At 45.1% G+C, this 14,335-nt stretch overlaps 1 protein-coding gene across 3 annotated transcripts in view; it reads left to right on the top strand.

Annotated features, from left to right (window-relative positions):
- CABIN1 (calcineurin binding protein 1) overlaps positions 1-14,335 on the top strand; it is a 190,071-nt gene that overhangs the window by 80,770 nt on the left and 94,966 nt on the right. For all 3 annotated transcript variants that reach the window (XM_063143985.1, XM_063143984.1, XM_063143986.1), the window contains 3 exons: positions 1,609-1,845; positions 3,066-3,228; positions 5,650-5,771. In XM_063143985.1, coding sequence (XP_063000055.1) covers positions 1,609-1,845; positions 3,066-3,228; positions 5,650-5,771 — 522 coding nt within the window. The remainder of the gene's footprint in view (positions 1-1,608; positions 1,846-3,065; positions 3,229-5,649; positions 5,772-14,335) is intronic.

Here is a 14,335-nt window from a genome sequence, read left to right as displayed (position 1 = left end):
GTCTGTGTGCATACACATATATATATATAGGGGCTATAGGGTATATGTGTGTGTGTGTGTGTGTATATATATATATATATATATATATATATATATATATATATATATATTATCCTTGGTTCTATTGACTGCGGTCTCAAGGAACTGAGGAACATGGCGGGACCCCCTGGACATGCGCAGTAGGATGGTGGGCGGGGATCCCGCCAAAAATTCTACTCAGCTATTGAAGTTCCCGACACTGGTCCTGCGCAGGCGCAGAAGCCCATAGTGTGTGAATGCACAGATGACCACTCGAAGAACTACGGTTACAGGTAAGCAACCTGCATTTTTAACTTAATATTACTTCTCTTGAGGCGTTTACTCTTTGTTAGCTTCTTTCTTTTGATTTGTAATTTTTCTTATCTATTAGTTTTGCATTTTTTGTTGATTCATGATTTCTTGATCGCCTGTTAGGGCGTATGGCCCTCAGGGCGCTGTTTACAAAATGCAAGCATTGCGGTCAGCTATTGCCGTCTGACGGACATAGTCTATGTTTGTTATGCCTTGGTGAGGTGCACATAATCGAGTCGTGTTCCCATTGCCAGTCTTTTTCAAAGCAAACAAGATGACACCATTGTGACCAGCTTAAGGCTATATTTATTTATTTACATTTATATACCACCCCATAGCCAAAGCTCTCTGGGCAATTTACAAAAGTTAAAAACAATGAACCTTAAAACAGATATACAAAATTTGAAACCACTAAAAGTATAAAAACAACAATATCCATTTAAAACAACTATATGTGGTAAAAAGCCCTGGATGCAGATGTTAACCAAGATTCTCCAATGGCTAGCAATTTGTGATATCCCAGGCTGTGCTCGCCACCTCAGCAATGGGATCTAATGCAGATAGGTCAACTTCACGCTCTGTAGAACCATGGAGCAAAATTAAAATACGTGGTAAAATGGTATGGAAACCAGGATGTGGCTGTGAATTGGTGGTTGCATTATCCGAACAAAGGTGTGCAACTTCACAGCCCTGACAGAGCAAATACCTCTTGTAGACATGTACTTGGAGAGGAAACAGCTTCTCTGTTATGTTAGGACTCTCTGGTCCTAACAAGTACAGGCAAAAACATACTTACAATACCGTATTTCTTTGATTCTAAGCCACACTTTTTCCACCATATAAACATCTTTAAAAACGGGGTGCGTCTTAGAATCGCGGGTGCATTTATTATTTCTTAGAATCAAAGCTTTTTTTCTGTTGGTGGTACTGAAATTAGTGTGCGTCTTACAATCAATGGTGCCTTAGAATCGAAGAAATACGGTATTTCTATGCTGCCCCATAAACAAAGTTCTTTGGGTAGTTCTCCCAATGACTTATACACAGAACTGTGTTTGTCTTCATCATGTCATAGAGAGGCTCAGTAGTAGATGTATTTCAGCCATTCAGGTGAAAGTGCCTCTTGCTATGCATAGCTTGAAACATACACAGCATCTCAGTATTGTGCATGTCTCCTGCTGCTTTTCCATGCATGGGTTTTCCATGCAGTCACATGGAAGTTCTTCAGCTTCTTCTTAAAAGGAATCCTTAACATTGAATTCTCTTATTGATGCTCCTTAGGATTCTCTGCTCAAGTTGAAGGACTACAGGCAATGCTTTGAATGTTCAGAAGTTGCCTTGAATGAAGCCTTTCAGCAGATGATTAATATGACGGAAGCCTCTGCCAAGGAAGAGTGGGTGGCCACTGTCACGCAGCTCCTCAGAGGGATTGATTGTTCTTTGTCTTCTGACTGCAGCTGCCTGAATGAGTTGTCTGCATTGCAGAGCCTCGTGCGACTGACGAACAACCTCATCCAGGTATCCACATTTTCCCACAGAGCCAAGCCGCTCTTGCTGACGCCAGCTGTTCAGTATTTCTCTGTGCAGTGGTTTGAAGAGCTGTTGTGTTGCTCAGAAAATTGCACCTTGATTTCATTTCATATTAGAAGTGTCCCTTGCAACAGGCAGGAGGCTTTCATAGAGTCATAGAATAGCAGAGTTGGAAGGGGCCTACAAGGCCATCTAGTCCAACCCCCTGCTCAATGCAGGAATCCACCCTTTGGGGAACAGGAGAAGCCAGAGCATAAGGACAGACCTGTCAGGACAGCCCACTTTAGGGCTTTCTGCTGGGTTCTCAGTTCCCAATGAGGATAGGCTTTATTGGGACCTTCAGCCCACGCTGTCCAGCTTTTAATACCACAGGCAAGATGAAAACAAATAAAGGGTGTGTGTGAATGGGTGGGTTCCTGATTGCCCTGGGGGAAAGGGAGCAGGCCAAGGCTCTATGATTCGAAGCAACAAGAACTGTTTTGCCCCCTAAGAGGGCTTGGAGTTACTGCACTCCCCAAAGTGCCCACTAGAGGGTAGGCAAAGACAAAGAAAAGCAAGCAAGCAAGCTTCCTTGTTCTCCCTAACACCCCTGAAAAGTGAGGGAGGCTCGCACCTCCATGTCTTCCTGCTCTCCTGCTTCCTAAGGCGGCTGCTAAAGGCTGTCCTTGTTGCCCAGCCATCTCGGACGGTGAAGTAGCAGAGTAGGTTGAATGGCCTTTCAGCCTCCCCCACATTTTTGCTATCACTCTTTTTGTTCTGGGTGCAACTGGGAAGGGCTGCTCTCTTGGGCAGCCTTACCCTGGCTTGGAGGCAAGAAGACAGCTAATATGGGCCACAGCTGTGGCTTCTCCCACTGCAGGTCCTGTAAGAATTGTTCCGTGCGTTACACAGCACAGCAAAGCTATTGTTTGATTGCTCCAGTGTGCACCCAGATTCAGCCCGTAATGAATTCCACCGCTGGGTTAGGAAGGTGTGCGCAAAAGAAGCTGCGTGCTGCTTTGCAAGCTTAAAATCAATCTAGTCACTTGCTGGGACAATTGGATGATCACTTCATCATGCAGCCAACTTTAATGTATGTTGAACTCTACATTTCCATTGCTATAAGAAGAGCAGCAGCAGCAACTGAATTGTACTGCGGAACGTTGATTTTTTTTTTTTTTTTGTGGGTTTAATTTGCAGTGTATCTGTTTGTTTTTTAAAACTAATAGATAATAGATTGCAGCATGGCAGTCCAGGAGGAGCCCAAAGAACCATTTGTGTCCTCTGTGCTTCCTTGGATTATTCTTCATAGGATCATTCAACATGAAGAAGACAGCTTCCGGTCCCTTTGCTGCCAACAAGAAGAGCAACTGCATAACCAAAGCGAGGAAGGTAGGAACTGGACGTCCTTTTTGCAATGGCTTCCTTGTTCTTCTCTTCCTGCCGTAGAAAGCTGTGAAGGCAGTGGAAAGAGGTGGCACTGTACTTTATGCAGGACAGTATTTTATGCAGGACAGGAAAAAAAGGTAGATGTGAACTGTAAGCACTTCTGTATCACCTCAAATGTTCAGTCAGTGAAACAGGTGAACCATAAGTTGTTGCAGATCAATTAAATTCTCATTTGTAATATTGCTTGTCAGTCTTGTCTCTAGCTTGTTGTGCACAGAAGAAAAAATTCAATAGGACTGAAGTGAAATTCCCCTTGCAAATTTACCTGCCCGTTTGAGGCAGGTGAATTTTGGAAGGTGTTTTCATTTACCTTTTTTGGAGATGGCTTTGTTCCTCAAATAGTTTCAGGGGAAGGGGCTGCTTCCTTTTATTTTCTTTGCCAGATGGAATTACTCTGGCTTCCATGGGCATACTTCGGAGTACCCCTACAACAGGGTTGCACAGCCCCTGGACCCCAGGTGGCCCTCGGGCAACTGTTGTGCAGCCCCCCAGCTCCCCCTCCCAAATCCCTTCCACACACTGCACTGCTTGGCATTGCTGCTTCTGCGCCACTAATGGTGACACAAAACCAGCAATGCCAGTTGGGGTCACTGGGAAAGGGTGGAAGAAGCAATGACTTGGAGTGGCCGGGGCTGCTTTCGGCCTCTCTTTAGCAGGATAGAAACGGTGATGCCGGCTGTAGGGAGGAGAACACGCCATATGCATCCAATGAAGTGGGCTATAATCCATGGAACCCTCTGCCAGAATAAATGTAACCGCGTGGTTTCATTTGTATGAGATGACTTTGGGTCAGGCACCCATTTTCCTCCCAGGCTAGGAGCAGTGAAGTGTGTCCCAGCATGGCTGGGTTGCCTGCTTCTTTCTCCTCACTGCGTTGGCACCTCAGCACTGTAGCCTTTGCTTGCCCACCTTCATCTTGACCTGTGTGACAAGCACTGAGAATTCTGAAGAGTCATCAGGGTGGCAAAACACCCAGAGCAAGATATATGTTTTTAACTTTTGAAAACCGCCTAGAGAGCTTTGGCTGTGGGGCAGTATATAAATGTGAATAATAATAATAATAATAATAATAATAATAATAATAATAATAATAATAATAATAATAATAGATTGCTATCAAACTATAAGTTTAAAATATGATGTGTGCCTGTCTATAAGTGCCAGAATAAACCTAGACACTTATTTATTTATTTATTTATTTATTTAGAATATTTATATACTGCTCCCCATTGAAAAATTTCGGAACAGTGTACAAGATAAATGAAAATAAAAACAGAATAAAACAAATTTTAAAAGAAGCAAACACAGAGACTCAGGGCTGCATATTAAGGAAAGGCTTCCTGGAATAAAGATGTTTTCAGGAGGTGCCGAAAGGAGTACAAGGTTGGAGCCTGCCTGACCTCCAGAGTCAGGGAATTCCACAGGAGGGGAGCCACCACGCTGAAGGCTCTTCCCCTGGTGGACTCCAGTCAGGGGATGGCTCTATGTGGAACCACCAGGAGCAGGCCTTCGGATGACCTCAATGACCAGGCAGGTTGGTAGGGGAGAAGGTGCTCTTTCAGGTATCCTTGTCCCAAGTTGTTTAGGGCTTTGTACACAAGTACAAGAACCTTAAACCTGGCCTGGCAGCAAATAGGCAGCCAGTGCAGTTCCCTCAGCAGAGGAGTTACATGCTGGAAAGAGGCAACTCCAGCCAACAGCCGAGCTGCAGCATTCTGCACTAGCTCAAGTTTCCGGAGCAGCTTCAAGGGCAGCCCCACATAGAGCGCGTTGCAGTAATCCAATCTTGAGGTTACCAATGCCTGTATCACCCTGGCCAAGCAATCCCTGTCCAGGAGAGGCAGCCCCTCCCTGAGCCAATGCTCTCCTCAACACTTGCACCCAGACACTTGAAGCTTTGCATGCGTACTAAGAAGACCCTGTAGGTGTGCATCTTGGGTTCCAGTGTTAAGCAGGGGGAAGCACCTATGCCCAATCAGCTGCTGATAGGAGAGAAGAGTGTTTCCTTGCACAGCATAGGGGTTGGACCAGGGTTGCTGGGGCATCTGGGGAACCTCCCTGTTGTATATAGTAAACTTTACAGTAACGAAGTAACATGACATCTGTAAAGAGCACTACAAATAAAAGGCATTGCGTATTTTCCATTTTTTTCCTGAGTCCCCCTGCCCCCCCCCCAAAAAACCCCACATTGTTTCAATGGTTTCAAAATATCTGGAAATGTTACATCTCTTGGGGGTCCGTGTTAGGACTGAACACTAGACTAGAAATGATCTTATATGTAAATATAACATTCCAAACAACTGCAAAGTAGTTGCCATATTTGCCTCTTTCACAATTGTTGAAATAATTACTTGTCTCTTACAGCGGCTCCAACTCTGGATACCGCTTTGCTACCTTCTTCCCTTATGCTACTGAACACAGCTCATGAATATCTTGGGAGGAGATCATGGTGTTGTAACTCGGATGGAGCCCTTCTTAAATTCTATGTAAGTAAAGGTGTTTGAAATGCCTGATTATTTATTCTGGCTTCCTCTTGTTCCCAAACCTAGACATAAGATATATGTAGAACTCTCACAAATATGGAGAGAGAAATGTTTTTGTGGGTGCTGTGTGCAGAAAAACCTGTGTACAGCATCCTTGGGATGTTCTAGACCTAGCCATTTTTAAGTAAATTCTTGAATAAATAACATGTTTTGCACAGGAGATACAAAGGTTTCAATATAACTATAAATCATGATAAATATAGAAACATACAGTTTAACTAGCATTCATATAATGAAGAATACAAGCATAAATTTTCATTAAACTGATCATTCTAAATCATGATAGATAATATCTTTTTGTAAAGTTACGTCTGACTTTCTCTAGACCAGTGGTTCCCAATTGGTGGTCCGCGGACCCCAGGGGGTCTGTGGCACCATTCACATATTAGCTTTGTAAGGTCCGCATTTTTAAAAAAGAAATTACGTTCAATGTTGATCCAGATTTGAGATTAAAAGTAGGAAATATTAAACCGGATGTGGAAGGGATTGTTTGGGACAAAAAGAGGCATGATTTCTCCCATCACATTTAGTAGCTGCTAGACATGTCATAATTTGTTAAATTGTAAACTAGACATTAGTAAAATTAAATTTGTCTTTATATTCCTAACTAAATCATTGTCATTTTTGCATGGTAATATCACAAATTTTATGGTCTGTTTTTTAGTATACCTAAAATCCTTTGCTTATTAGGGGCTACCCCTTATTTTCTCCAAAAAAAATTGCTTCGCACAGGTAACTACCATAGAGATAACAAAATTTTCAAAAGTGGTTCGCAGTACTTATTTATTTATTTATTACATTTCTATACCCCCCCAATAGCCGGAGCTCTCTGGGCGGTTCACAAAAACTTAGCTAATTGGAAACCACTGCTTTAGACTGAATATAAGTTAATTTCGTAGCCAGTTGTTCACACGGAGTATTTTTCTTTCCCTTTCTAATCCTCTTCCAAGAGGACCCAAGAGTCCATGGGTCTTCACGACATACTTGGGTTTCAATCCCATGCAGCAGGGAGTCTCTCACAATGACTACTCTTCTCTTCTTCTTCTTCTTGGTCAACTGACCTTCTGCCTCTTGTTCACTGTTGCATGATGTCCCCTGTAATTCTTCCTCTGCAGACTGTTCTCCAGTCTCATCCTCCAGTAGCTGAAAGCGGTTGCTTAACTCTAATGGTTCCACAGGTGCAGAATGACTTCTGCTCTCTTTTCCAGGGAGTTTCCTCTTCATTGGCTTTCTTCACCTCCGCATCTCCACTTCTGCTTCAGCTTGCTGTTGCTCTTCAATCTCTTATGCTTCTTGTTGCTGTTGCAGTTCCACCGTTCTGTCTAAGAACTCCTCGTCTTCTCTTATTCCTTGGAGGGTGGACACTCGCCACTCAAGTCTTCTCACCTTTTCTTCCAATAGTGCAACCAGCTTGCACTTGTTGCATGTGTACGCCATGTCAATCTCAGGCAGGAACACGAACATTGCACACACTTTGCAGGTCACCACCACTAGAGACTCCTTTCCATCCATAGTCCCTTTCTCTTTCTGCCTACACTGGAATTGCCTGTGCTTTGGCCTGTCCTCTCTGAAGGTGCACAAAAAGGTTTTGTTTTCTTGTTTTAAGAGAGAAAAAAATGGTTAGGGACCTAACAAACCGCCTTATGGACTTCTTTAAGAAACAACTGACAAAAAAAAATTGGTTAAGAGAAGGGACAATGGTTAAAAAATTCATAGGCACATGCCTTTCTCTCAAAGCCAGAAATAAAATCAGCAGCCATTAGAAATTTAACAGAGTTCGAAAGTATGGTAGTGGGATATAATGGAGTAACAAAAGGTTTGTTCTCCAGGTTGGTGTGAGAAAGGCATCCCACAATGGGTTAACTCCCCCTATCGCCCAGGAAAAGCAGGGACTCACATGACTGAGTTTTAAGCCCTCTATTTGTCTGAAGCTTCCCCTAGCCAGTTCGTCCCTGCTTTTCGCCCAGGACAGAGCTACTTCTCATCTCCTCCTATCTCAAGCCTATACTTATCTCTATTTCTAACACTTTTTAAACTTCTTACCTCTTTGACTTTCTTTCTTATAACCAGGCTTTATTTTTTCATCCTCTCTTACCAAAAAACAAAAACAAAAAACAAACAAACAAAAACCCTTTTCTGCTTCTTTTTCTCTGCCGCTTGCCTATCATTCTCTATGACCCCTCCGGCAAAGAAAACCATTTCGAAGCCTCAAAAGAAAAAGAAAACAATGACTCATGTGAGAGTTGTTAGGAAGCCATCAGCAGACAAAAGGATGACCTGCCAGAAAGGTCAAGGAGATAACCAGTTTGCCGGCTTAGGCTGCCTACTGAGTCTCCCAGCCACGGAGGATCAAAGAGATCACCAGCCAAGGCCCTCGCTGAGTCTCTTACACACCAGGAATGGTGCGATCCCGGCCTCAAAAGATGCGGCAGAGACTGAGGGAGTCGGGAGTTCAGCACGCCACCCTCTCCACTCAGAACAAGAGGAGGAAGCAACGGAGCAGCTAGATGCTCAAACAGCATCAAGGGTGAGATCAAATCCATTCTTTCTCCCCCACGTGGATGTTTCCCGCCAAACAAAGCAGGCGGCCATTTTGAGTTGCAGTTTCGATTCCAACTTGCAAAGGGAAGCCCCTCCTCCTTCCACCTCCTCCATTGCTCAGACACAGAATAATGAGATAGCCCCAACACCTATCCTAAGCATGGCTCAAATAGATAAATCTGTTTTAGCACAGATCACTAAGGCAGTACTGGATAATCTGTCTGACCATTTGTTAGACAAGCAAACCTTGAGATCAAGCCGTTCTGCAAAACGCACCAGAAGCTTGCACACTTCTGAGTCTTCCTCCTCTCCTCCACAATTAGAAAACAAAAATAAAAACAATGATAAAACAAAAAACAAAAATAAGGCTTTCAGGTCAAAACAGCCCAATTCTTCCCATAGTCTGCACTCATCAGCAGGCTCTGGGGACGACTCTCCAGACCCACACTCCATAGCCAAAGGTCGCTCTAACAAATCCAAGACCCCCTTGGCTGAGCCCCACCATGACAGTGATTCCTCCATAATGTCACTGCAGGAGTTCTTTTCAGAAGGAGAGGAGGGTGGATGGTCAGACATAGAAATTACAGACCATATCTCGGCTGATCGATTCTTTAACAAAGAGGATTTTTTACCTTTATTGTCCAAAGCAATTGTCTCTCTAGCGAGTGAGCCAGTACAACCCGACAAACAGCAATCTTTATCTAGAGGGGCATCGATGTTTCCAGAACCCAAGCCAACCACCAGAGAGGTCCCTTTTCCCAATTCCTTTAATAAATTAATGAAGGAGGAGTGGAAATCTCCCCTCCAGGGGGAAAAGGGAGTCAGTACAGCGCAGAGGTTTTATACTCTTCCTCACAATGTGATGGAAGAATTAAAAATTCCATTAGTAGATGCCCCTGTGGCGGCCTTGCTCTCAGGTGCTGTATTGCCAAAAGATGGTGACTTTCCCCTAAAAGACCACGGGGAAAGAAGATCAGATACAGCTTTAAAAAAGGTGCATGGAGCTTCACCATTAGCTTTAAGGGCCTCAGCAGTATCATCTTTTTTCGCTAGAGCTTCCATCTTATGGGTGGAAGACATAATAAACAATAAGGAATTAGATCAGCCTACTTTATACAGAGGACTGCTCAAACTCTCTAAATCTTTTGCCTTCCTGGCTGATGCTACACAAGATGCACTTCAGTTTTCAGCCCGCTCCATAGCAGCTGCTAATGTGGCCAGACGTTCCATTTGGCTTAAGCGCTGGAATGCTGATCTTCCCTCAAGGGGAAATCTTGCGACTGTACCTTTCACAGGTGCACACCTTTTTGGAGAAGAGGCCTTAAAAGATGTCCTCATAGAAAAAAGTTATGCCTTCATCCTTCCGGCGAGAAGATAAAAAACTCATCCGGTCTTATACATCGTTTCGCCCATTCCGGACCACTAACCAATCTTCCTTTCGATCCAAAAGCTACAGGTTTCCTAAACCAGCATGGTCCAGATCCCGCTTTCAGCCCAGAAGCGCCAACTCCTCCAGCGCTTCTGCCAAACCCCCTTCTACTTTCCAGGCCTCAAGGTCTGGACGACAGCAGTTCTGACGCCAGGGAACCCTTCATCGGGGGGAGACTTCAACATTTCCTCCCAGCATGGGAACAATCCACAGACGATCGCTGGGTCCTGGACACCATCTCCCATAGTTATCTCATAGAGTTTTGGAAACAACCTCCCCCTCGGTTCATCCCATCCCCCACATCACAATCCGCCACCAAGAATCACATCATAACTACCGCCATACAGCATCTACTTCAAATAGGAGCGATAGAACCAGTACCATCCATAGAAAAATACGAAGGTATTTATTCCATCTTATTTCTAGTAGCAAAAAAGGGCAAAGGCTGGAGACCAATTCTGGACCTCAAGCATCTGAACAGGTTTGTCAAATATCGAAAATTCCGTATGGAGACATTGCAAACCATCAAAGAAGCCCTTCACAAAGCAGAATATTTGACTTCCATAGACCTCACAGAGGCATATCTGCATATTCCCATCTCACTACCTCACAGAAAATTCCTACGCTTCACGTACCAGAACTATCATTACCAGTACAAAGCACTTCCATTTGGCCTATCCTCGGCACCCCGCATCTTCACCAAGATCATGGTGACACTAATAGCTCATCTCCGGCTAAAGGGCGTGCATATTTATCCATATTTGGATGACCTTCTTATCCGTTCTGTTTCCAGTCAGAAAGCCTCGCAGGATCTACAGACAGCTGTCGAGTGCCTAGAAAGAAAAAAGAGCCATCTCACACCCACCCAGGTCCTCCCTCATCTAGGAGCACTCATCGACACCTCCAAGGGTTTAATATTCCTCTCCCCAGAGAGAATAGTCAAGCTTCAGGACCGCTCAAGGGCAATTCATCGGCAAAGAACCAACTTAATGTATGCTGCGCATCTTTTGGGTTTAATGATCTCGTGCCTCGGCATTCTCCCATGGGCCAGGCTGCATTCTCGCCCCCTTCAGTGGTTCCTATTACCCTTCCAAGCTCAAATAGCAAGGAGGGATCGCCTCCCAATACTTCTCCCTCTGCACGTCAGAGACTCCCTCATGTGGTGGCAAGACCTCCAAAATCTGCAGGTGGGCAGCCCCTTCCAGGAGCCTCAGAGGATCTTACTGACAACAGATGCCAGCCTCGAAGGGTGGGGAGCCCACTGCAACTCTCTCCTGGCCCAAGGAAAATGGAACGCAGAGGAAAAATGCCACAGCATCAACTGGCTGGAGCTCAGGGCAGTACACCTGGGTCTAAAAGCATTCTCACGCCATCTGCAACATTCTCATGTCCTAGTCAGAACGGACAACACAACAACACGAGCCCACATAACACGTCAAGGGGGTTCCAAATCCCTCTCCCTACACCTGGAGGCCCAGAGCATGCTATTATGGGCTGAACAGAACTTATCCTCCATATCAGCCCAACACATCAAAGGGACCCTGAACCATACAGCAGACTATCTGAGTCGGCAACAAATAGACCCAGGGGAATGGAGCCTACATCCAGCAGTCTTCCAGAGAGTCATACACCATTTCGGCCCACTAACGCTGGACCTGTTTGCATCCAGGCACAACCACAAGCTGCCAAGATTTCTCTCCAGATTCCAGTCTTACGGAGCCGAAGGGATAGATGCACTATATATCAACTGGCCGAAAGAGAGGCTCTACGCATTCCCTCCAATCCCCCTCTTAGCCAGAGTTCTACAAAAAATCAGAAAGGAACAAGCCACTGTAGTCCTAGTAGCCCCCTTCTGGCCCCGACGCCCCTGGTTCTCCGAGATTCTAGCCCTAGCAGTGCAAGGTCCATGGTTCCTGCCCCAGATCTCAGATCTCTTGTCCTGCACCCAGTACTGCACCCAGACCCAAATTGGCTCAAACTAGCCGCCTGGCTGCTGAGAGGTCCATCTACTTAACTCTGGGTTATTCTGAGGATGTCATATCCACCCTGCTGGCATCCCGCAAGAACTCCACCACCAGAATTTACGAAACAACCTAGAAGTCCTTCTGCAGGTGGAGTGAAAGGGAGAAGCTTATTCCACGGGCAACAGGTGTCAAGGAACTCCTAGCCTTTCTCCAACAAGGCCTTCAGATGGGTTTAAAACTGGGTACCCCGCGCAGGCAAACGTCAGCCCTGTCATCAGTCCTTTCCAGGCCTGGTAGGTAGCCACTAAGTTCACACCCTCACATCAAAAGATTCCTCCATGGAGCAGCACTCAAGAGTCCTCCCATTGTCCATAGGTTTCCTTCCTGGAGCCTACATGTTGTACTTTCTGCATTGACTAAACCTCCCTTCAAACCAATTGCCTCTATCCCACTATGCATTTTGTCACAAAAAGTTCTTTTCCTTGTGGCCATAACATCTGCTCGCAGAATCTCAGAGTTATCTGCCATCTCAATCAGAAAAGGCCTCATCACCTTCCATAAGGATTCTGTCGTCCTTTGAATAGACCCAACCTTTATCCCTAAGGTCAACACGCTATTCCATAGGTCACAGGAGCTTATTCTGCCATCTTTCTGTCCTAACCCTTCTCATCCACAGGAGAAGGCCTGGCACAAGCTGGATGTCCGCAGAGCCATTAAAGTTTACTTAAAAAGGACAGAGTCCTTTCGAAAATCTGATTCACTGTTTGTTTCCTTTCACCCTGTGGCTATGGACAAGAAGAAGAACCGAGGGGACAGGAGCAGGCAGAAGTAACATCGGGGCCTGCTCCTGCTGGACTCTTCCCCCCCCCCACAGGGCAAACTGCCATCTTGGCCCTGTGGGGAAGAAGAAGGACCGAGGGGACAGGAGCAGGCAGAAGTAACATCGGGGCCTGCTCCTGCTGGACTCTCTCTCTCTCTCTCTTTCTTTCTCTCTCCTCCCTCCCTCCCTCCTTGACTCCTTTTCCTTGTGTGTCATGTCTTTATTAGATTGTAAGCCTGAGGGCAGGGACTGTCTTTTTTCCTAAGTGTAAGCCGCTCTGAGAGCCTTTTTTGGCTGAGGAGCGGGGTAAAAGTATGATAAATAAATAAATAAATAAATAAATAGCTAGGTGGTTAAAAGCATGTATTTTTTCGGCCTATGAGGCCTCATGCCTCCCCAAGCCATTAGGAGTCACAGCTCACTCCACTAGAGCAGCAGCCACATCAGCCGCCTTAAGTACTAATGCCCCTCTGGCAGAAATCTGCAAGGCGGCCACTTGGACAAGTCCTAATTCCTTCATAAGACATTACAAAATAGACACATATGCCTCAGCGGATGCCTCCTTTGGCAGGAGAGTCCTCCAGCAGGTTGTAGGACTACAATAGACTCGGCTTAAGATTTTCCCACCCAGATAAGGGATTTTAGCTTTTGCATATCCCATTGTGGGATGCCTTCTTCACACCAACCTGGAGAATGGAACATTGGTACTTACCGAGAAGGTTCCTTCTGGGTTGGTGTGCGGAAGGCATCCCAACCACACCCTGAAACACCACCGAGTCTATCAGGCCACTTGTCTCTGCATTTAGCCGGCCAGACCTTTTCCTAAGAATCCTCAAAGTTTGTACTTTCAGATTGATTTCTAAGTACTTACTAATAAGTTATCTGTTCCTCTGTGGTTCTTCCTTACCTATGATACAAAGAGATGTTTCCTTTCTAAATTTCTGAGCTTTAGCCATGGACGGAACTGGCTAGGAGGAGCTTCAGACCAATAGAGGGCTTAAAACTCAGTCATGTGAGTCCCTGCTTTTCCTGGGCGATAGGGGGAGTTAACCCATTATGGGATGCCTTCCGCACACCAACCCAGAAGGAACCTTCTCAGTGAAGCTGGTAGAAATGATTCACTTAGGATGGTCTGGGAGACAGAGATAGGAATCCAAACTGAAGAAAAAGATTGGAATGTTTTGTGGGACAGAGGTTTATTCAAAACAATCGATATAAATAAAAATGAAAAAGACCGTTCGTTACTGTCGTTATATCTCCGAAAGTTCTTCACTGATTGCTTTGAAATTTTGACACAGCGTTGCGTTCGAATACGCGAGTGTTGTTATGTAACTATGTTCTCTATGTGGTCAAAGGTTTGTCTTAAAATCGAAGAAATAGGCCTCCTCAAAACCAGTCCTGCTGATCATTGTGACATCACCAACCAGTAGGCCAATCCGCTGCCTCTGCCTCCTCTCCTATTTGCATGTACTCTCGCAATTGGCTGAGTGAATATAGATGTCACACCTGTGACAGTTACATGTTCTGAAGAAAGGTAACTGCCAGGAGTTTCCACTAACCTCCTCACCGTAAAAACATGCTTTTATATCTCCGAAAGTTCTTCACCGATTGCTTTGAAATTTTGACACAGCGTTGCGTTCGAATACGCGAGCATTGTTATGTAACTATGTTCTCTATGGGGTCAAAGGTTTGTCTTAAAATCGAAGAAATAGGCCTCCTCAAAACCAGTCCTGCTGATCATTGTGACATCACC

This window comes from Elgaria multicarinata, chromosome 18 (assembly GCF_023053635.1).
Source record: "Elgaria multicarinata webbii isolate HBS135686 ecotype San Diego chromosome 18, rElgMul1.1.pri, whole genome shotgun sequence".
In the NCBI taxonomy this organism is placed as follows: domain Eukaryota; kingdom Metazoa; phylum Chordata; class Lepidosauria; order Squamata; family Anguidae; genus Elgaria; species Elgaria multicarinata.
The sequence above is the reverse complement of the archived record's forward strand: the minus strand, read 5'-3'. Positions and strand labels throughout refer to the sequence as shown.